At 41.1% G+C, this 22,426-nt stretch overlaps 1 protein-coding gene across 2 annotated transcripts in view; it reads right to left on the reverse strand.

Annotated features, from left to right (window-relative positions):
- The window catches only part of KAZN (kazrin, periplakin interacting protein), a 1,462,370-nt gene that overhangs the window by 35,597 nt on the left and 1,404,347 nt on the right, over positions 1-22,426 (reverse strand). For both annotated transcript variants that reach the window (XM_051988503.1, XM_051988504.1), the window contains one exon: positions 510-709. In XM_051988503.1, coding sequence (XP_051844463.1) covers positions 510-709 — 200 coding nt within the window. The remainder of the gene's footprint in view (positions 1-509; positions 710-22,426) is intronic.

Genomic DNA, 22,426 nt, shown 5'->3' on the forward strand with positions numbered 1-22,426 from the left:
ATTACAGGATTGGTGCCCAAGAAAGTATCTTTGTTTTTAATTTTACAGATGAGGCAATCAGGGCACAGAAAGAGATATACTTGGAGTCACACAGTTGGTAAGTTGTAGGGTAAGCACTAAGAAGCTTAAAGCAGTTCTCCTTCTGATATAGTTTGTCACTTCATCCAGGCTGGATATGGGAGAGGCTGTTAATCTCCATTTTCTAGGTTAGAAAGACAGAGCCTGGTTCCAAGTTACACAATGAGTCAGGGGGAGAATTGGGCCTGGAAGCCAGATGTCTCAGGCTTGTATACACTCTTCTCTTGAGACCATCTAGCCCTTCTAAGGAACAAAAGATTTTAAGGGAGGAGAATTGGTCCCTATATAGCAGTGCCTATTTAAAAAGTCACCTTGAGAGCAGGAAGGGCTTTTGCACAGCTTCTCTCATTTTATTTACACACGGGGAAACTGAGGCTCTGAGAAAGGGAGGCAAATCCATTGCTAAGATGGAGGAATCTGACTCTTCCTACCTTCCCACTCTTCACGTTCTCTGCACAAGCCTTGACATACATAGGCATTGCCATGACCACCTCCAGCCAGGTCTGCACAGTCCCCGCTTTCCAATGCGACATGGGAGTAGTTCGAACCAGCTCCACCTGCTGCAGTCGGTCCATCTGCTCCTCTCCTTCTGATAGGCTGAGTCGGGTTGGGCTGGACAAGCTGTCAGAATCTGAAAGACACAAGCGCCAGGGAGATGCTGATCTTGGAAGCTGGGAGACTGAAAGCTTGTATCTGCCAAGGAGCTGGGTAAGAGGGTGTGGGGGATTTCACAATGGACTGCGTCTCCAGAAAACAGCATCTCTGCCATCCCCAGTGGTGTGTCTGAGACCCCTTCCAGATCTGAGGCAGTTATTACATAATCAAAGGATGGAGAATGTCAGAGATGAAGGGGCAATATCCGGGAAGGATCTTAGAACATGTAGAGAAAACATGGAGTATTAGAACATAAGAGGGATCTTAGAACATAGAATGTGATAAGAGCAGATTATCAGAACTGGAAACATGGGATACTAGAATGTCAGAGCGCAGAGAGAAACCTTAGCCCATGGAAGGTTAGACCCGGAGAGAATGTTATATCATAGATTGTTAGAGCTGGCAGGCTCTTTAGAGCACAGATTATTAGGGAGAGACCTAAGAAATAGGAAAAAGAAAATGTCACATAGATTACGTGTGTGTGTGTGTGTGTGTGTGTGTGTGTGTGTATGCGTGTATGAAAATACTAATTGGTTTAGGAAGGCAGTGAGCTAGGAGCAGGGAGCAGAAGGGATTCCTGGGAGTGGGGAGAGACGGGGAGGATGCGGGGACAGAGAAGGGGCATTAAGGACCGGGCTTGGCTGGGCTTTCTGGGATGAGCCCAGCCCTTTCTCTGTAAGCTGACATCCCTTCTGCGGCCTGACTTTGCTTTTTCTCTGCAGAGGAAGAGCTGCAGGCTGGATTTTTCGAGAAGCTCAGGCCAGGTTGCAGGGGCGTTGCCATGACACCCACTCTGTCCTTCCAGGACAGCCAACTGTGCCTCCTTGGGTAGGTGATGGTCCAATCAGAATCACCTGCTGAGGAAGCCCATTTCTAGACCCTGGGGCTGATGAGGCCTGGATTTGAGAGCAGTAAAGGGCCTTAGTTCAAAGGAATTAGATCTGGCAAAGGTCTCCCCCCTGGATCTTACAGATCCAGCCCGGCTCACTAAGTCGGGAGATAGGGGTACTATTACCAGCTTTGCCCTTAACTCACTGGGGTAGTCAATTGACTTCTCTGCATCCCAATTTCTTTATAAGTAAAATGAGGGGTGGTGGTGGTGATAGAAAATAATTAAACCAGTGCTTTTAAATGTCCCCAAAGGAGAGCTGTGAGAAGGACCATGTCCCTCACTTCTCTGCAAAGGCAGGAGATCCTGGGTAGAGAACACTGCATAGACTTTTTCAGTCTGTAGGATTGGCTCAACTCCCTCTCCTTCCTCCTTTTTATTTCAAGGGATGGCTCTCTGGGAGGAGGGGAGAGAGTAAGATGGATACGGTTGGAAATATGTGATATGAAAACAAAAGATACTAATACGATTAATTTTAAAATAAGGGGATTGGGTTAGACAGGATTTCCTAACATTTTTTGTGACATAGATTCTTTTGGCACTCTGGTGAAACTGATGGACTCTTCAGAAAAATGTATTTTTAAGGTATAAAATGAGACACATAGGAAATAGAAAGGAAACTACTTATTTTAAAACAATTATCAATTTTTAAAAAGTCATAGGCCTTGGGTGAAGAATATTTGGCTTATATGATCTCTAAGCTGCCATTCAGATCTTAAATTCTATGAATTATTTAATTATGGAGTACATGTCCTTCAAGAAAACTATTAAGAGTCATACCCCGTTATTCTGAGGGACATCAATTTTATAGGAATGTATTTGCTATGAAAGCTCCCATGTCTTCCTTAAGAACAGATCATATTAGACTAACCTCATTTTCTTGTTTGTTTGTTTGGTTGTTTTTTTTTGGGGGGGGCAGGGAGTTTACTGAGCTGGCAAGTCAGAGGTCACCACCAATTTTAGCCAGATATTTCCTTAATTTTTTAAAAATTTTATATTCTTTTTTCCCCTGAGGCTATTGGGAGAAAGTGACTTGCCTAGGGTCACACAGCTAGGAAATGTTAAGGGTCTGAGGTCACATTTGAATTCAGGTTCTCCTGACTTCAAGGCTCATGTTTTATCCATTGCACCAACTAGCTGTCCTGTTTTACATTATTCTTGTGGAGAAGATGGTAAGGGCTAGAGAATGGGACAATTACAGCATTACAGAAATGGCTGAATATCCAGGCCACAAAATACTCTTATGGTTCTATGTCAGCTAGGCCATTAGGAAGCATGTCCTAGGGATCTGTACCTGGCCCCGTTCAGTTTAACATTTTTATTAATAACTTGTTAAAGACAAAGAAGACAAGCTCATCAAATGTGCAGATGATACAAAACTGGGGGGGAGAGATAACACATTAAATGTCAAAATTAGAATTCCCAAAGATCTTGATAGGCTAATATACCAAACTGGAGCTAATAAGATGAAATGTAATAAGTGTAAAGTCTTATACTTGGGTCTGAAAACTGATTTCATAAATACAAGATGGAGGAGGTCTGGTTAAATAGCAATTTGACTGAAAAAGATCTGTGGGTTTCAGTGGACTGCAAATTTAATATGAGTCTGATGTTTGACTCATAGGAGGCACATAATAAATGTTTGTTGGTTGAGTTAACAGTAGGATTGAAAGGTATAAAGTCCTGAAAGAGGGAGATTGTAGTTCTACTGTTCTCCACCCTGCTTGAACCACAGTCAAAGTCTTGTTTTCAGTTCTGTGTGTTATCACAGTCAGGAAAAGAATAATAAAGTGGGGAGTGTCCAGAGGATGGAGATAGATAGATAGATGGATGAATAGACAGATGCATAAGACAGATGGATGAATATAAAAATAGATTAGATAAAAAGATAAGATAGAGATAGATGGATGGTTGGATAGATAGGTTGATGTGGAGTCTTCAGAGGATGGAGACAGACAGATAGACAGATAAATGAATAGAAAAATGTGTAGATAAATATGGATAGATATGAATAAATATGTGATAGATACATAGATTGACAGATAGATAAATGGATAGATAGAGGGATAAATAGATAGATAGGCAGATAAATAGATAAGATGGATGGATGGATGAATAGATAGATGGATAGATGAGTGAATGGAAATATATAGGAAGAAAGAAAAAGGAAGGAAGGAAAGAAAGAAGGAAGGAAGGAAGAAGGAAAGAAAGATTTTAGATACAGAACTGGAGATAGATGGATACAGATAGATGACCAGATAGATGGTGCATGAATGAAGACAGCTACATATATACATTTAGCTCTATACATATATATATATCTACATATATGTTTGTATATGTATATGTATACATATATTCTATCTCTGCTATTAAAATATAAACTCTTTGAGGGCGAAGACTAATTTATTTTGCCTTTGTGTCTCCATTGTCCATCACAAGGAATGGTACATGATAGCCACCTACATGCTTGTTGAAAGATTGGAAGATAGAAAGAGAATACTCCAAAGTTTGCAAAGTGCTTTATAAAGATTATCCTTACAACAATCCTGGGAAGTAGATGCTATTATTACTCCCATTTTACAAGTGAGGAGACTGAGACTAAGTGATTGCTCAGGATAACTCATGTGAGGAAATGTCTGTGGCTGGATTTAAACTCAGGTTTTCTGGACTGCAGGCCTCTGCTTTTGTACCACTTAAACTCCCTCTAAATCAGAGAGTAGAACAAGAGATCAAAAGAAAGTGATAGAAAGATAGAGAGCTACATATGTGCATATCTATCTATTTCTCTACCTTTCTAAATAAAGAATAAGAGAAATGACAGAAAAAGAATGATGAATAGAAAACAAGAGAGGAAGAGACAAAATAAAACAGGGTAATTAAGTGAAAGAAAGATAAGGGAAATGAGAGACAGAAAGGTAGGAATGGAAAGAGAGGTAGAAAAGAGAGAATAGGGAGAGAATACCTGAGATAATAAAAGAAAAAAAATAATTTCTAGAAAAAAAGAAAATAAATAAAAATAAATGAGAGCCAAGAGACAGAAAGCCCTGGAGAGTATACAAAAAGAGAAAGATTGAAATAAATGTCATAGAAAAATGGTTTTGAAGAGGGGTCGGATGTATCTCAAGTCTGGGTACTGGTCCATTAGAAGGAAGGGTATTTAAATGTCAGGAGCACTAACGGCATGACCTTAAAGGACGGCTGAGATGTGTTTCTGTGTCCTTTGTTTGAATTCTAAATGGAATTTGTTCAGAAGCTTAGTACAAGGTAGATGAGGTCTCTGCCGTGGACATGATTAGATCCATATGAGCCACAGGGACTTCTCTGATCCAAATAGGATCCATTTCCTTTTCCTGCTTGGAATACCCAGCTCAGGTATAAACTTGGGAACACATTACATAACTATGTTTGAATGTATTTGCATAAGAATATGGCTGGTCTGTTATTCAGGTAATGGACTTGTGGCAGGTTAGGTGGAGGAGAGAAACTTTACAGTGGGTCATTACTGATCTCATGCAAGTGTTGGTCAGACTTCAGGTTGAACCATGTTAATTAAAGAAAACCACATAATTTGGTTCAAAGGAAAAACACAGCCTTTTTAGTAGCTGGTATACGCTGATGCACCAAGGGTTGAAAAAGGAGATCAGGGAGGGCCTTTAGAACCCAGGATGTCAGAGCTGGGAGAGCCCTTAGAACCCAGAATGTCAGAGCTGGGAGGGCCCTTAGAACCCAGAATGTCAGAGCTGGGAGGGCCCTTAGAACATTGGATGTCAGAGTTGAGAGGGCCCTTACAACACTGGATATCTGAGTTGGGAGAGACCTTAGAACCCAGGAGGTCAGAACTGGGATATTTAGAATTGCCTAGGGCTTTTGGGATCATTTTGTCTTATCCCATCATTTCATGAATGTGTACATTAGAAATTGAGGAGAGGGATGTACCAATGTTAGACAGTGAGTCAGTGGCAGAGCCAGTTCTAGAGCTTACATTTCCCAGTTCTCAGGGGAGCGGGGCCCTCCCTCAGTAGGCTTGTGTGTTACCTGTGTCCTAAGTTGGAATGTCCCACCAGGACAGGATTCTCTGAGCAGCTCTATGGAGAAGGACACTCCCCCATGATAACAAAATTCATTTCATGCCATCAGAAAGCCACTGTGTCTTCCTGATTCCTTTGCCTCTAGCTCATGCAAGTCTGGCTCCTCTCTGAAAGGGCCCCTTTAAGGCTTTTTCCAACTCCTTTTCCTCTGACCATTTTGGATGGGCAGGGAGCAATTCATCCTCTCCACTCCAAGATTTAAAGCCAGGAGAAGGAGGCTCCAGAAGGGGTGGGTGGCCTCTCCTGCCTTGCCTGGGCTCTAAACGATTAATTAAAGGCACTTTTGGAAATGCAAGCATTATAGCTACAGTTTTTATGCCCCAGAATCCCATCAATTCCTGACTTTTTTATTTCGGCTCGTTATCCACCCTGAAAGGAAGCATAACTCACATTTACAACCAGACTTGGCGGGATGGAGAGCCACCTAAATCGGAGTTGACGCAGGCCTGTGTTCAGTCTCCTTGTGGGTACTGAGGGTATGGAGGTATCTGCCAGGCTGAGTGCTGGGCTAGACCGAAGCCAGGGCTGCTCGCCCCCATCCCAGTTCTGCTTCTTTTGCTAATGTTTAACTATAGTGAAAGAGAACATTCTTCCCTTCTTGGCCTCCCCCTTCTCTGGCACTAAAATCTGATAATTGGGAGTTAGGAGCTAAGGTTCAAGACCCTTTCCCCCCTTCATTCTTAATCTACTACATCAGGAGATGCCCTCTTCTTCCTTTGAACTTATTAATACTTAATGTCTTTCTTCCTCCCTCCCTCCCTTCTTTTCTTCCTCTCTCCTTCCCTCCCCCCTTCTCTCCCTTTTTCTCTCCTCCCTTCTTTTCCTCCCTCTCTTTCTCTCTCTGTATGTCTCTGTTTATCTGTCTGTCTCTCTGTCTCTTTCTTCTTTTTCCCTAGGAAATGCCCAGAGTTATCACCTAGTAAGTGTCACGTGTCTTAAGGTTGGATTTGAAGTCACATCCCTCCTGATTCCAGGTCCATGTTTTACCCATTGTATCACCTAGGTGCCCCTCATAATCTTTCATTCACTAGCTTTATTCTTTGACTTTGAAGCCCCATCTGTTATTTCATCAGCACAGGAAACTCCCAGGTGAGGAAATTCCTTTAAGTAAAGCATGAGGGCCTTCTGTAGAGGGCTTTCTGGGGGTACCAACAACCACTTGTCTAGGGTCACACAACCAATATATGCTGAGGTGAGAATTGTACCCTGGATCTTTCTCATTGGAAGACCATCTCCACATCACCTCTATCTCTTACTAATAAGAATAAGAATAATAGTTGACATTTCTTTTGGTGGTGAGATGGTACACACTTGCAACTCTTAATTCTGGGGATGTTGACGATAGATCTCAGAAAGTTCTGAACTACAGTGGGTTAAGCTGATTGGATTTAAGTGTTAGCACTAAATCTGACAGTCTAGTGAGCCCCCATGGGTGGGAGGCCACCAGGGTTTCAGAAATAGAGCAGGGCAAAACTGCTATACCCAGTAACAGGGGCATCTTCCATCCTTTGTAAGATAAGGAAACCCAATCAAAAAATTCTAAAACATTGTGATTTGCTCAGTATAGGGAGTTCTCAGTATAAGAAACACCGGCTGATACACTTTAGCAAATCTTCTGTCATTTAGGATCATGGGAAAAAGGAACTCAGAACAACAAGATTTTGCTGGTGGGGTGAGGTAATAAAACATAGAGCTGGATCTTAAAACCCAGTGCAGGGTTGACTGTTTCTATATCCTCTGGAGTTAACTCTTCCAAATAGTGACGTTATTATATTCCTTTTGCCATGACAAGGGGTTTACATGGAAAACCCCGACTGATGCAAATGGAGTCAGTAGGCAAGCAAAGAACTTGTCAATCGATCTTGAAATGGAAAATTGAATTGGGAAGGCTCTGAGCTTATATTAGAGGGAACAGAGGGAGAAAACATTGACCAAATGATCTTGAAAAAGTTTCCTTCTCTCTACACCTCCAAAAAAAAGCACCTAGAAATGGGAGATTTCTCCCTGCTCCCCATTTCCCTAAGGTTGACTTAGGTTCCAAAGTCCTGTTCTTTTTTTTTTTTTTTTTTTTCTTTGCTGAGGCAATTGGGGTTAAGTGATTTGTCCAGGGTCACACAGAAAGAAAGTGTAAGTGTCTGAAGTCAAATTTGAACTCAAGTCCTCCTGACTTCAGGGCTGGTGCTCTATTCACTGCACCATCTAGCTGCCCTCTCTTATTCTTAAAAGGGAGTTTAGAGATCTGGGATCTAATCCAGAGCTCTTCTCTAATTTTACAGACAAGGAAACTGAGGCCCAGGGAAGAGTGACTTATCTAAGGTCACACAGAACTAAGAAGGAGCAGGTCCTTTGAGTCCAAAGCGTGGGCTAAGATTAGAGATCATTGGATCATAGACTGAAGCTTGGCAGGGACCTTAGAAGTCTTTTAGCCTAATCCTTTCATTTTACAGGTAGGGGAGGAGAAATGAACTGCTCAGATCACCCACAGAAGAATTATGATTCCTATAATTTCAGATCTTTTCTATGGACCCCAAATTCCAAGTCTGTTGTTATTCTGTCAGAGGACACTGTCCCCTTAACTTGATCTCCCAAGTCCCAGGTAACTGTTCTCTAGAGCTAACTTTTGCCATTCAGTGAGGATCTGAGGGCTTTATAGCAAGCAGGGCATTTAGATCTTTGCTTGTGAACTGTTTTATGCATTATCATGTCTCTTGCCTCCCCACAGGCCCAGAGAGGACCAAGATTTTGCCCTTATGTTCTCCTGGGCCTGACCTCCATAACACAGGCAGGCCTGCGCTGAGGATTCCAGGCATCTGGAAGTTTTTATGTTTCCCAGGTCATAGACACCTCCCATTGGGGGAACAGAGTTCTGCCCTGGCAGAGCTCTCCATCACTGGGAAAGGGGACTGGGCCACATCTATTAGCATACTTCAAGTCAAAAGCTGAAATCTCACTTTAAAAAATGGAAAGTGATTTTTGGCAGTGGATTCAATTTTAATTTTTTTTTTCATGGTAGATGCATTCAGCCACCTCCTCCCTGATTCCATGCAAAAGATGGAAACTATCTACTAATAATTTCTCTAATCATCAAAATGTATTTCAGCAATAATTCTTTCTTGTCTGAAATCTGGTAGTAGTCCAATGAATACAAGCTCCCTGAAGGCAAGCATTATCTTGCCTTTGAATTTGTTTTGTCAGGGCTTGGTATACAGTAAGAGCTTCGTAAATGGCTTTTCATTAATTTATTAATATAATATTGTATCTAGGATATACTGCAACATATCTAACATATATAGAACTGCTTGCCATCTAGGGGAGGGGGTGGAGAGAGGGAGGGGAAAAATCGGAACAGAAACGAGTGCAAGGGATAATGTTGTAAAAAAATTACCCTGGCATGGATTCTGTCAATATAAAGTTATTATTAAATAAAATAAAATATTTAAAAAATTATTAATATAGTAGGTACTTAATAAATCCTTGTTGAAATAACAATAGCTACAGTGAAAAGAGCAAAACCAGGAGATCATTATACACTTCAACAATAATACTACATGATGATCAATTCTGATGGACATGGCCCTCTTCAGCAATGAGAGGATCCAAATCAGTTCCAATTGATCAGTAATGAACAGAACTAGCTACACTCATCAAACGAACACTGGGAAATGATGTGGACCACAACATAGCATTTCCACTCTTTCTATTACTGTTTGCTTACATTTTTGTTTTTCTTCCCAGGTTATTTTTACCTTCTTTCTAAATCTGATTTTTCTTGTGCAACAAGACAACTGTATAAGTATGTATACATATATTGTATTTAACATATATTTAATATGTATATATTATATACATATATAAATATATGTTAACATATATTTAACATGTATAAGACTGCCTGCCATCTAGGGGAGGGGGTGGGGGGAAGGAGGGGAAAACTTGGAACAGAAGACTTTGCAAGGGTCAATGTTGAAAAATTACCCATGCATATGTTTTGTCAATAAAAAGCTATAATAAAAAAAGAAATAACAATACCAGTGCTTTAAGGTTTGCAAAGCCCCTTACCAAATACTATTTTATCTTCACAATAAACACAGGAGGAATATTATCCCCACTTAGCAGCTAAGGAAATTGAGGTAGATAAAGGGTATATGATTTGTTTATGGTTACACAGCTAGTAATCAGGAAAAGTGAGGAAGGCAGAAGTTATGTGACTTGCCCAGTGTCACAGAGTTACTATCTGAGGCTGGATTTGAACTCAGGCATTCTGGGTTTCCCACCCAGCACTCAAACCATTGTGTCATCCATCTGAATTGGATAGAAATCCAGAAAATCTGAAAGTCAGGCTAAAAGACTTGGCTTTGACCAAGATGAAGATACTGATAATTAGTCAGAATTTCACAATCCTGGCTTCCAATTCTAGCCCAAGTACAAGTTGAAGGGAGGGGGGCCTTTACAAAGCTGAGGAATAGCTCAAGGCCTCTCACTGCTTTCAAGGATGAGACACCTCACCTAATTCTGCTAGCTTTTCTCCTTATTAACAACTCCCTCCTGACTCCTGGCATCAAGGGCCATGTTTAAATTAGTTTAAATATTAAACTAATATTTAAGAGCCTACTGTGTGCCAGGCACTGTGCTAAGTACTAGGGATACAAAGAAAGACCAATCCCTTTCCCCAAACCCCTCAACCCTCCCCCCTACACTTCTTAAGGAGATATCATTTAATGGGGGAGACAACACAGTGTGGGAAGGAGGTAAGATTAAGGAGGATTATGGGGCATGTGAGGCGAATCTCTCATTTACATAACCAATTTGTACTTCACTCCACCTCATAGCTTCTTCTCGAGGAGCATTAAATTTCCCATTCTGCTAAAGATCAGTGATTCCCAAAAATTATATTGGATTTACCAGACTGTGCACCCATTTTCAGAGCTATTTTGGGAGGACTTGGGGTCCAGACCTATAATTTCCTTGGGGTAGGGACTCTCAGTCAGGAAACTTTCCCTACTAATGGCACCTTCTCTGTAAACTATATCTTGGAGAGTATTTCCAAGAGGGGTGATACCAAACTCATATAGAAACGAGAGCCAGTACATAAGGATCCTTGTGCTCCTTATATTCACTTAGAAAATCACATATTAACATTATCTGCACTCTATGATATTTTATGTATTTGTTAATTATTTCCCAAAGACATTTTAATCTGGTTCAGGTTTCACTCCAGAGTACAGAAGTGATGAGCACCAAGGGAAAAGGCCTTGTTTTGGACATTTTTGGTCTAGAGTACTAGGAGGTTCAGAAATTTGTCCAGGGACATATAGACAGTGTGTGTGGGAGAAGAGGATGGAATCTATTTTCTGATTCCAAGGCTGACTTCTTATTCCCATCAGTTAAAAAGTCTACAAATATTTAAGTCCTTCCTCCCTCTCTTCCTTCCTTCCCTTCCTTCCTTCCTTGCTTTCTTCTTTCCTTCCTTCCTTCCTTCCTTCCTTCCTTCCTTCCTTCCTTCCTTCCTTCCTTCCTTCCTTCCTTCCTTTCTGCTTTCCTTCCATTCCTTCCTTCCTTCCTTCCTTCCTTCCTTCCTTCCTTCCTTCCTTCCTTCCTTCCTTCCTTCCTTCCTTCCTTCCTTCCTTCTTTTCTGCTTTCCTTCCATTCTTCCATCCTTTTCAACATTCTAGGAAAATATTTTCATTTTAGAGCTCAGACGCTAAGTCAATCAACCAACAAGTGTTTATTAAGTGCTTTCTGCCTTTCTGACATGCTTGGAAAATATTTCCATATTGCGTTATAAATGTGGTCCTAAGAAGCAGATAATAAAAGTGTCGAAACCAGGATGCTCCTACAGATTGCTTGCTAATTGACTTCACTATCTGATCATTCCCTTCACAAGTAACTTAAATGCTTGGTTCAGCTGAAATATGTGCTCTCCTTCCTTCCCACCACCACCCCACCCCTCCATGTCCAGCTGGTTCCATCATCCAGATATTGCCCCTGCTCCAGGAGACTAATGAAATCTCTACACCAAGACAATCTCATTTTATAATGTGTTTTGTTATGGTATCTCTTCACAGGCAGATGGATCTGGATTGAAATTCCCCCAAAAAGAATATAAATAAAAAGGTCTTTGTGGAAGTAGTTTTGTCAGGGATGCAAGTCTGTTCTGGACCAGTGTGGTAGGGGGCCACAGATGCAGGATGGTGACCTGGGAAGCAAAACTGAGAGAAATAAAATTGTTCAGGTTGAGGAGATCAGCTGCTGCCAGTTATAACTAGCCCTTTTCATGCCCAGGGCAGGCTTTCCAGAATATGGAGATGTGCATGCAAATCAACTTAAAAAAAAAAAACAACACCTTGAGTAGAGGAGTAGGAGTGGGAGGAATTAGGACATAGCAAAGTTAGTCTGGCTACTAAGGTTGGAAATAGGTGGGGATTTATACTCAGAGGGAGAAAATGTCAGGATTGGGAGAGACCTTAGAACAAAGAATGCAAAACAATGGCGAGCTTGCTAATAATTCCAATTTTTGTTCAATCATTTCTGATTTTTCATGACCCCATTCATTTTCTTAGCAAAGATACTGAGATAGCTTGCCATTTGCTTCTTCAGCTCAATATACAAATGAGGTAACTGGGGCAAATAGGATTAAATGACTTGTCCAGGGTCATACAGCTAATAAGTGTGTGAGGTTAGATTTGAATTCAGGTGCTCCTAAGTCCAGATCTGGCATCTATCCACTGTGCCACCTAGGTGGCTCAATTATAACAAGAAATTAAGTACTGAACTTGGCTGTTTCCATCTTCTAAAGAAGAATAAGTACTACCAACATTTTCTAAATTGTCCCACCACAGTTATAGCTCTGTCCTGTGTGGCAAATGCAGATTCCCAACTGGGTTTCCATGTGGGCTCCCTGCAGTTTACTACACAGAGGTATTGGGGGATTTGTCTAATCACAGCCCTTTTCCCTGGCATGTCTGCTCAGCGCATAGATTGCAGTTCCCATACTTATTTTTCTGTCTCGTTTCTATGGGATGTTCTAGGTCATGTTACATTGTTCTCTACTGGGTATATTCTGAGATTCTGTGAAGAATAGGGCAGTTGTAAAAGAACAGACACATGATTCTGGTCCAAAACTGTAGGATACATCATATTACTTCTTTGGTGTACTTGCTGTATCGGGCTCTTAAACAGTACAAGACCTAGCTGTGGAACCCAAATTGTAGGGGAACAAACATGACACATGACCTTGAGCAAATCGCTCTCTCTTTCTCTTTCTTTTGTCTCTCTGTCTCTCTCCTCCTCTCTCTCCTCTTTCTCTGTCTCTCTCTTTCCTTTTCTCACGTCTTTCTGTCACTCCTTCCCTCCTGTCTCTTTCTCTCTCCTCTATTTATATATACATGTATATATAATATATACATGCATACCTATTTGTATACATAAAAACTATATTTAAATATTTTCAGTTTCCTTTGTCATCCTGTGTAGTTTATTTTAGACATCATAACGCATTATTCTGAGGTGTCTAGCAGCTTCACCAGACACTGTCCAAGGGGGTCCAGGATACACAAAAAGGTTAAGAACCCCTCCTTTTAGAGTCTCACCTGACTGATCACCCCCAAGCACTGTCCTCTATCGTACTGGGAATATCACAAAACCAAGACTGGTTTTTTATATAATTATATACCAGATACAAACAGAGCTTAAAAGGAACAGAGATTTAGACCTCAAAGATACCTTGGGGGTCATTTTATCTAACTTTCATTTTACAGATGAGGAAACCAAGGCCCTGAGGAGTTAAATATTTTATCTAAATCACATAGCTAATAAGTAACTGAGTCAGGTTTTGAACCCAGGTCCTGTGGTTTCAAACCTAATATTTTTTCCACTACACCAAAGTTTCTGTTTAGAACCTTGTAACCTTTGTTTCTTTTTGGCCAAGGAAGGGACTTGGTTTTGAATTGTATGGCTGGTAGTATGGCTCACTTCCCCCTCCCAAACAACCTCAATATTAGAATTATTATCAGGTTATTGAGGATCAATCAATAAACATTTATTTAGCACTTTCTATGTACCAGACACTATACTATGTTTTGGATAGTGGAGAATATCGGAATTGAAACTTATTAAGCACTTACTATGTACCAGGCACTATGCTAAGCTCTGCATGGTGGAGAAATACTGGACATTCGATCAAAGATTTATCTGAACAAATGGAGGATTTCCTTTGTGACAGCGAGTGACATCAATAAGGATTTTGAGGGAGATTTATGGTTGGTACTTCAAGGTGTATGTTTTCAAAAAAAAAAAAAAAAAGGACTCTCCTCCTCAGCTTCCCTGAGTAAATTGTTACCAAAATGTTGTATAGAAATTGATCTAAATCCTTCTGAAACCAATTAATATCTTCAATCTATATTATATGCTGGGATAATGGGTTTCATAAACTTGTGGATGACTCTATGAAGTTTAATCTCCTTTTATTTTGTTTCAAAACTGCCTTGATCAGAGCCCCTGGAAGCTGGGGAAGAAAGGGAAGAGAACCAAGAAACCTAAGAAAGGATGGCTGTCCCAGGTCAAAGCTTTTAAGAAGTAGAGGTAAATCAATGGCTGCCTCATTTCTATCCTGGGAGAGACAAAATAAAACAAAAACAAAAAAGAGGGGGAAATCCCCCAAACTATCTTATTTTTAATATTCTCTGATTTGATGGAAAAACCCCAGCATTCTTCTTAGAAATATCATTTGTGTTTTATAGATTCCAATCATATTACAGGATGATTTCTGATTTCTTAACCTGGGAAATAAAATGGTTGATGATTTCTAAGAGCCCTCCCAGCTCTGACATCCTGTGTTCTAAGGACCCTCCCAGCTCTGACATCCTGGGTTCTAAGGGCCCTCCCAGCTCTGACATCCTGTGTTCTAAGGACCCTCCTAGCTCTGACATCCTATGTTCTAAGGGCCCTCCCAGTTCTGACATCCTGGGTTTTAAGGGCCCTCTCAGCTCTGACATCCTGGGTTCTAAGGTCCCTTCCAACTCTGACCTTCTGGGTTCTAAGGGCCTTCCTAGCTCTGACCTTTTAGATTCTAAATTCCCTCCTTGTTTCTGACAGTCCACATGCCCAGGGGCCTTTTAGTAATAAACTCTAGAATTCTAAGTTCATAGTGCTTGTACACAGTAGGAGCTTAGTTAAACTGAATTGAATGGAATTGTTCACTGTCCGTAAGCAAAAATCAGCTTAGGAAATAACCATCTGCTTCAGCAAATAACAATTTATGCCTAGAATTATAGGTGAAATAGGCTGACCTATCTTATTATAACCCCAGGGTACTTCTTAGGGGAGAAAAGGTGAGTCTAGGGGACAAAGCAATGCCTTACAAAGTTGAGTCATTAGCATTTAGTTGGACATACATATATTTATGTATGTCCCATCTTAATTTTCCATTCAAAGAGAGTAATGTTTGGATAATGCAACATAGTGAATAGTAAAAAATAATTTCTATTTGGCTTTGGGGGCATGATGTGATTTTTTTTTAACAACAGATTTACTTTCCTAATTATGTTTGGCTCAGGCTTGTGTTAAAATGAGTTCATATTTTCTAAGCCTGTACCAACAGACAGAGGGAGGGTGGGTGGTAGAGAGAAGTAAGCTGGGGGCAAATATACCACAGAAAGAATTGACACTAGGTCCAGAGTTGGAAGATTTCAATTTTAATCCCAGTTCTCCTACTTACTCATTTTTATTTCCTTTTCTGGGTCTTACTTTCCTTGCCTGTATTATTATTATATATTATAAAATCATTATATATTATTATAGTAAATAATGTTATATTATTAATTTGTTCTTGTTCAGTTGTTTTTTTTTTTTTCCAGTGATTATTGACTCTTCATGACCCTATCTGAGGTTTTCTTGACAAAGATACTGGAGTGATTTGTCATTTCCTTCTTTAGCTCATTTTACAGATGGGAAAACTGAAGTAAACAGGGTTGAGTCATCCAAGGTCACACAGCTAATATTTGAATTTGAATTTGAGGCTTTCTGAATCCAGATTCAATGCTCTATCCACTGTACCATTTAGTTATGCTGTAATAATATATTTTAAAATATATATATATTTTATTTTATATTTAACATTGATAAATATAATTGTTTTATATTTAAATATATGATATTCAGACATACATTATTGTATATTACATGAATTATATACAATATATTATTTAAATTTTATACATAATACTTATTTATGTTATATAAATGTCCCTTTATTAGGAGGGTTGAACCAGATGATCTCTAAAATCTCTTCCAGTTCTAATTCCTATGTATCTTTGAATTGAGAAGTGATTTTATGTGTTCTTTCTTATTGATGATACCCTGTTTGTAGGAAGGGAACAAGGCTGAATTTGGAGTCAGAGGACCTGGGTTCATATCATACCTTGCATATTTTATATAGGTTCATAAATTAAGAACTAGAAGGACCTTTGAAATGATCTAGTCTAATTTTTTCATTTTATAAAAGAGGAAACTGAGATTTAAAGTGGGTTTTGGCTTGTCCAAATCCACACAGCCAATCAATGGCAGAGCATGACAGTAGAAAGTCCATATCCCCTTTTTAGGCCTTAATTTCCTCATATATAAAGTGAAGGAATTAAATTTCCACATTCTACTTTTAAATCAGAATTCTCATCTGTCAATGACCCAAATGTAGGATTATAGGACTTCTCACCTCCCTGACTTTCATACTTCAGAACATACATACTCCCATCTTCCTTCTCTCAAGATCGAGCTACCTCCAAAGGAGGAAGGAGGGACCAGGCCACTCCAAAAGAGGAAGGAGGGACTGGGCCACCTCCAAAGGGGGAAGAAAGAGGTCATTTGTATAGCTACTAAAGCTGGTTTAACTCCCCAAAGAGACATGTCTGCTTTACTCAAGGGAAAGCAATTAAGAATCTTCATACTGGGAATAGTGTTCCAGGTAGCAGACCAGGGCTGGAGAAAGTAGAATACAACTTCTCCAGCCCTTCTCCCCCAAAGAGATACTTTACCTGGGGTCTGGAAATTTTGATATTTTGTTAACTGTATTTCAGTAACATTGATTCCTTTTGTAAAATTATGTATTTAGCTTTATGCATTTTAAAACACTATTCTGAGGAGCAGAAAAAAAACAGGCTCTACCAGACTGAAAGGAGTCCATGATATCAAAAATAACCAAAAACCCAGCTGTAGACAATAATAAAAACAGTAATCTTAGCTGGCATTTACATGGTGTTGCAAGGTTTATAAATATTTTATATATGTTATCTTATTTGAACCCCAAAATAACATTGTGGGATAGGTAGATACTATAAGTATAAATAGTTCCATTTTATAGTTAAAGAAACTGAGATTTAGAGGTCTATGTGTGCTGTTGAGGAGATTTTTTTTTGAGTATAGATTGGACTAAATGTCTGAGGTCCTTTTCAATTCAGATTGATGACTTCACAGAGGTCATATATTTGGTAAGTGTCTGGGGGAGAGCAAAAGAAGGGAGTAGTCATGCATGTGTAAGGAGGAGCTACTGCTTGGTTATCTTGGCTCTGATCAAACCCTAAATAGTCTACACTGACTGAGGATTCTGGGTCTCCAAACTGAGCATTAGGAGGAGGTATGGTACATGGAGAATATGGGTATGACAAGGAGATGAGGGATTAGAAACACTACTTTAGGCTTGGGGACATTGGTGTCCCACTGCCTCCTGTGCCTCCTGACCCGCTCACACACGCACTTCTAATGACAAGAGACAATTTTAGAACTGTTTTATGTAAGGTTGTTTTTCTGTACTGCAGTGCCCAATCAGCCCCTGGGAATAAGAGATAAGGACCTGGGGAGTATTTCTATGAAGACTTATTAACTTATATCTGGAGTGAGATTCTTGAGACAGCTATGAACCTTGGGAAAGATATGAAGTCATGGCAACGGGCCCTCTAGATCCTCTGGCAGCTGAGTCTTTAACTTCTTCAATCTAGAAGCTTTTCATTTTTATGGGGCAATGAAAAAAGATTGTGAAAGAGATTTCTTTGGTCCTAAAGACATCTTAGAAATGGAAGGGGATGAATAAGAAGTAGGCTTTTTAAAATAGAATGTCAGATCTAGGAGTGGAATATCAGAGTTGGAAGAAGCTTTAAAAAATAGAATATTAGAGTTGAGAGTGTTTTTAGAACAGAATATCAAGTCTGAAAGGACTTTTGGAACACAGAATGTCAGACTTGGAAGGAACCTAAGAACACAAATCTCAGAGCTGAGAGGGTTTTTAAAATACAGAATGTCAGAGTTGGGAGAGGCCTTAGAACAGAATATCTGACCTGACAGGACCTTAGAACACATGCTAGAGTTGAGAATATTCTTAGAACAGAGAATATCAGAGCTGAAAGGAACCTTAGAATACAGAATGTCAGAACTAGGAGGGCCCTTAGAACATAGGATGTCAGAGTTAGGAGAGATCTTAGAACATAGAATAGCAGACCTTAGAACATGGAATGTCAGAACTGGCAGAGGCCTCTCAGGGAGTGTTGGAGGAGTTGGGGAGGGCAGAGCATTGGGCACTCAGGGAAAGAGACAGTAAGTCTCTGGAGAATGAAGAGGGATCGGTGTCTGGGAGGAGGTTGCCATAGCAAGCTGTTCCTGTGGCTGCTTGAGCTCTAAAGGATGCAGAGTTTTGTGTTCCAGCTGCTCTCTCACAGAGTTTTTGCCGAGCTTCATTCGGAGCTCCCAGGAGGTTAATCTTGGCAGGACACTTGAAATGATCTACGGTCACTTTCTGTAATAGATGTTCTCTCCAGATTTAGGTCTCCAGGCTGTTCCAGAAGGAAGGCTGATAGAGGATTTCCCTCTTTCCGCCCACTTTGCCCTTTTGTTCCCTATTCATTTCCTCCTGCTGCTGGAGGACCTCTGCTCAGGGGCAGGTAGCCCTCCCACTGAGAATCACCCTGATGCTAAGCAAGGAGGGCTTTTAGGACCAGAGACAAGCTGATGCCCAGGTGGCAAATAGCTGTCCATTCTGAGTGCCAATCCCAGCTCTGTCATTATTGCCTATGGGACCTTGAACAGAATCTCTCTGAGCCTCAGTTTCCTCATCTGTAAAATGAGGAGACTGGACTAGAATAGTGTCTGGAACTCCTTGCAGCTCTAATTTCATGATCCTTTGGCTTCTACTTTCCTCATATTTAAAAGGATCCCTGACATTCAACCCACTAAGTGATGTCTTTGGAAACTGCCTGAGTCAATTCTCTAGAATGCCAGGCCTTTCCAGAGTTTCTGGGGGTTCAGGGCACTGCTGCTTCTACTCTACGCGTGAGGCTTTGAGGACCTAGGGCAGAGATGAGAGCCTAAGGCCTGACCATTACCAAGGGATTCATGAAGAGATTCCTCCATAAGCCTCCCACTACCACTTCCTTTGTCTTCATTGCCACACAAATGCTTTTTCTTTCTCATTTCCTTCCCCTCTCTGTTTTTCTCCCTTTCCCCTACTTATGCCTTAGACACATGAATGATTTCCCCATTGTTTAGCTTTCCAGGGGCCCCCTGCTGACCTCTTCCTTCTTGGGGTCTCTATTTTAGAGAAGACATAGTTTAGTGGGCTGAATGCTTTGGAAAAGGGGCTGAGGATCATAGATTTAGAGCTGTTGGGGGCCTCAAAGTTGTGTTCCAACCCTCTCATTCTACAGATGAATAAACTGAGGCCTGGGGAAATCATAGAGTTAGAGCCAGAAAGAGTCTCAGGTATTATCATTCCTAATCCCTCTTTTCCATCACCCCAATTTCCATTGTTTCTGTCTCTGTCTCCTTGTATTGCTCTATTCTCTTTTCTTTCTCTCAACTCCTTCCCTCCTCCCTCCCTGCCCCCTCTCTCTCTCTCCCCCCCCCCCCGGCCGTCTGTCTCTGTCTCTCTCTCTCTCTGTCTCTCTCCTGTCTCTCCCCCGCCCTGTCTCTCTCTCTGTCTCTTCTCTCCACTCTATCTTTGTTTCTCCTTCCCCTTCTTGGTCCATCCTACCTTCTCTGTCTGTCTATGTCTCTCTTCTCCTTTGTTCTTCCCTCTCCCCATTTCTCCTCTTTCTCTGTCTCTTTCCTTTCCCCTCTCTCTCTTCCTCCTTCTCTCTCTGTGTCTTTCTGTCTCTCTCTGTGCTCCCCCCTCTCTGTCCATCCTACCTTCTCTGTCTCTGTCTCTTTTTGTCTTCCCCTTTGTCCTTCCCTCTCCCCGTTTCTCCTCTTTGTCTCTTTGTCTCTATTTCTGTCTCCTCACTTTTCCCTCCTCTCTGTCTGTGTCTCCCTCCCTCCCTCTCCCCCTTTTCTCAGGTCTCTCTGTCTTTCTGGGTTGTCCTGATAGAATGTAAGATCCTTAGGGCTTTCTATCCATGGCATGTAACAGTGCTTGGCACATTGTAGGCATTTAATAAATTCCTTCTGATGGATTATCTCTGCTTCTATCTTCCTCTCTGAATCCACATGTCTCTTTCTGCATCTGACTTTCTGTCTCATCTTTGTCTCTATAACTGCCTTCTTTCCCCTCTGTGCCTCTGTTTTCCTTTGTGTGCATTTGTGTCTCCCTCTCAGTCTATCTCTGTTTCTCTTGTCCCATCGATCTCACTACCTGTGGCCTGCTTCCCTAGCCCTAATCTGTCTCTGTGAGAACCTTTCTCCCTTATTTCTCTCTCTCCATCTCTATATGTTTCTGTTTCTCTTTTTTAATCTTTGTGTCTCTGCTTACCACCATCAATTAGTCAATCAGCATCTGCTACAACCTGTCCAGTCCTGTGATGGGGATACAATACTTAAAATAAGCTTACATTGTTTCTTATTCTATTTCTGTTTGGCTAATTCTGTTTCTATGTATCTTCCTGTCTACTTTCTCTAGCTGTCTCTTGCCTAGCCTTTCTGTATCTCTCCCTCCCTCCCTCCCCACTTCTCTACTTTTCTGCTTCCCTGTCTCTTGCCCACCACCTCTCTATGTCTCTGGTTCACTTGATCTGTTCTTCCCCATCTCCCTCCATGGCAGCTCCACTCTGTATTCCCCTGCCTCTGGTTTTAAGCTGCCTATTGGGCTGCCAAGGAGTTGAGTTAGCTTATTAGTGGGGAAATGCTACACAGTTTGATCACAGTAGTCCTATCTTTTTCTTTCTGGCTCAGCAACCTTGCTAAGAGGGCTTGACTGGGGCTGCCCGGGTTCAAGGCTGACTCAAGAAGCCTCATGGGACCTGGAAGTCTGTACACAATAACATATTCTGAAATGCTTTGGAAAGTTTAAGAGATTATATAGATTCCAGGGTATGTCTCTCATTACTGCAGCCACCCATGGGAAGCCATGTTGTAGATGTATATGGGGGGTTCCCTTTTCAATTTCAGATTGGATTGGATGGCTTCTGAAGTTCCTTCTTTTAATGTTGAGATTTTATTTATTTGTTTGTTTGTTTTTTGGCTGAGGCAATTGGGGTTAAGTGACTTGCCCAGGGTCACACAGCTAGGAAGTATTAAGTGTCCGAGGTCAGATTTGAACTCAGATCCTCCTGACTTCAGGGCTGGTGCTCTATCCACTGCACCACTTAGCTTTCCCGATGCTGAGATTTTAAGGTCCATCAGCCTTATTCAAAGTTTCCAAAACCTTGGTGGGAATTCCAATGAGTGAGGTCAATAGGACATCACCAACCTTTGGCTCTGGGGTCAGACTGAGCAAGACTAGATTGACAATGCAGTAGGAGCCTATAGGACCACAGCTGGAGAAGGAGCCTCAGAGACCAGCTAATCTTATTTTTACAGATGAAGAATTGAGACTTTGGAGGTAAATGATTTGTTGAAGGTCAGACCCGGTCAGTAATCACTAGAGGTGAGATTTGAATTCAGATCTTCTGATTTCAGGACCCATGCTCTCTTCGTGGTACCATGATGCCTCCGGTTTAATAGCTAGATGTAGGAACCAAAATGAGACAGAGTGGCCCAAGGGGAGAAGGCCTGATTTAGAATGCAAACCGAGATTGTCTGGCTGTGTGATGGATCTCAGAGAGTTACCTGGAGTTTATCATGTGAAGAGAGGGGAAAATTGCCTTTTTAAAATGACTTTGGATAACAGAGTTAGCACAGAAACATCAGGTTATTTAAGCTAGTATCCCTTCAAGGGCATTATTATCTCTTTGTATCTAGAAAAAGTAAGATACATGGTAGAAATAGCATTATTCTATTTTGCAGATGGGGAAACTGAGGCACAGAGAGGCTAAATGATCTATCTAAGACCACAGAGTAAAGAAACAGAAGAGCTTGAATTGGAACTCAGGTCTTTTGACTGGAAATCAGGGCTTTCTGCACCACAGACAGTTAGTTGCAGGGTGGGAGGCTGCCCAGATATCACTAGCTTGGAGAGGGTATCCTTTTCGGCTACAGGTAGGACTGGATGGACTCTGAAGTCCCTTGTATCTAGTGCTGAGATTCTTAGGCCCATCAACCTCATTGCTCAAGTTTCCTGGCTCCAGGACAGAAGTCCTGGACTGGGTGAGAACAATAGAAAACTACCAGCCTTGGAAGCCATGGAAGCTGAAAAAAAGCTCTGTTCTCCTTCTTATGTACCTAAGATGTTCCCTCAAAGAAAAAATTCATTTACTGGTGGGTTGGGGCCATACTATCCCACTAGATCTGCAGTTTAGGGAACATTTTCATTGAAAACGTCTGGCTCGGCGGAAAGAGCTCGGAGAATCTGGCGTCAGAGAAT

The sequence above is a fragment of the Antechinus flavipes genome, chromosome 3 (genome assembly GCF_016432865.1).
Source record: "Antechinus flavipes isolate AdamAnt ecotype Samford, QLD, Australia chromosome 3, AdamAnt_v2, whole genome shotgun sequence".
NCBI classification, from domain to species: domain Eukaryota; kingdom Metazoa; phylum Chordata; class Mammalia; order Dasyuromorphia; family Dasyuridae; genus Antechinus; species Antechinus flavipes.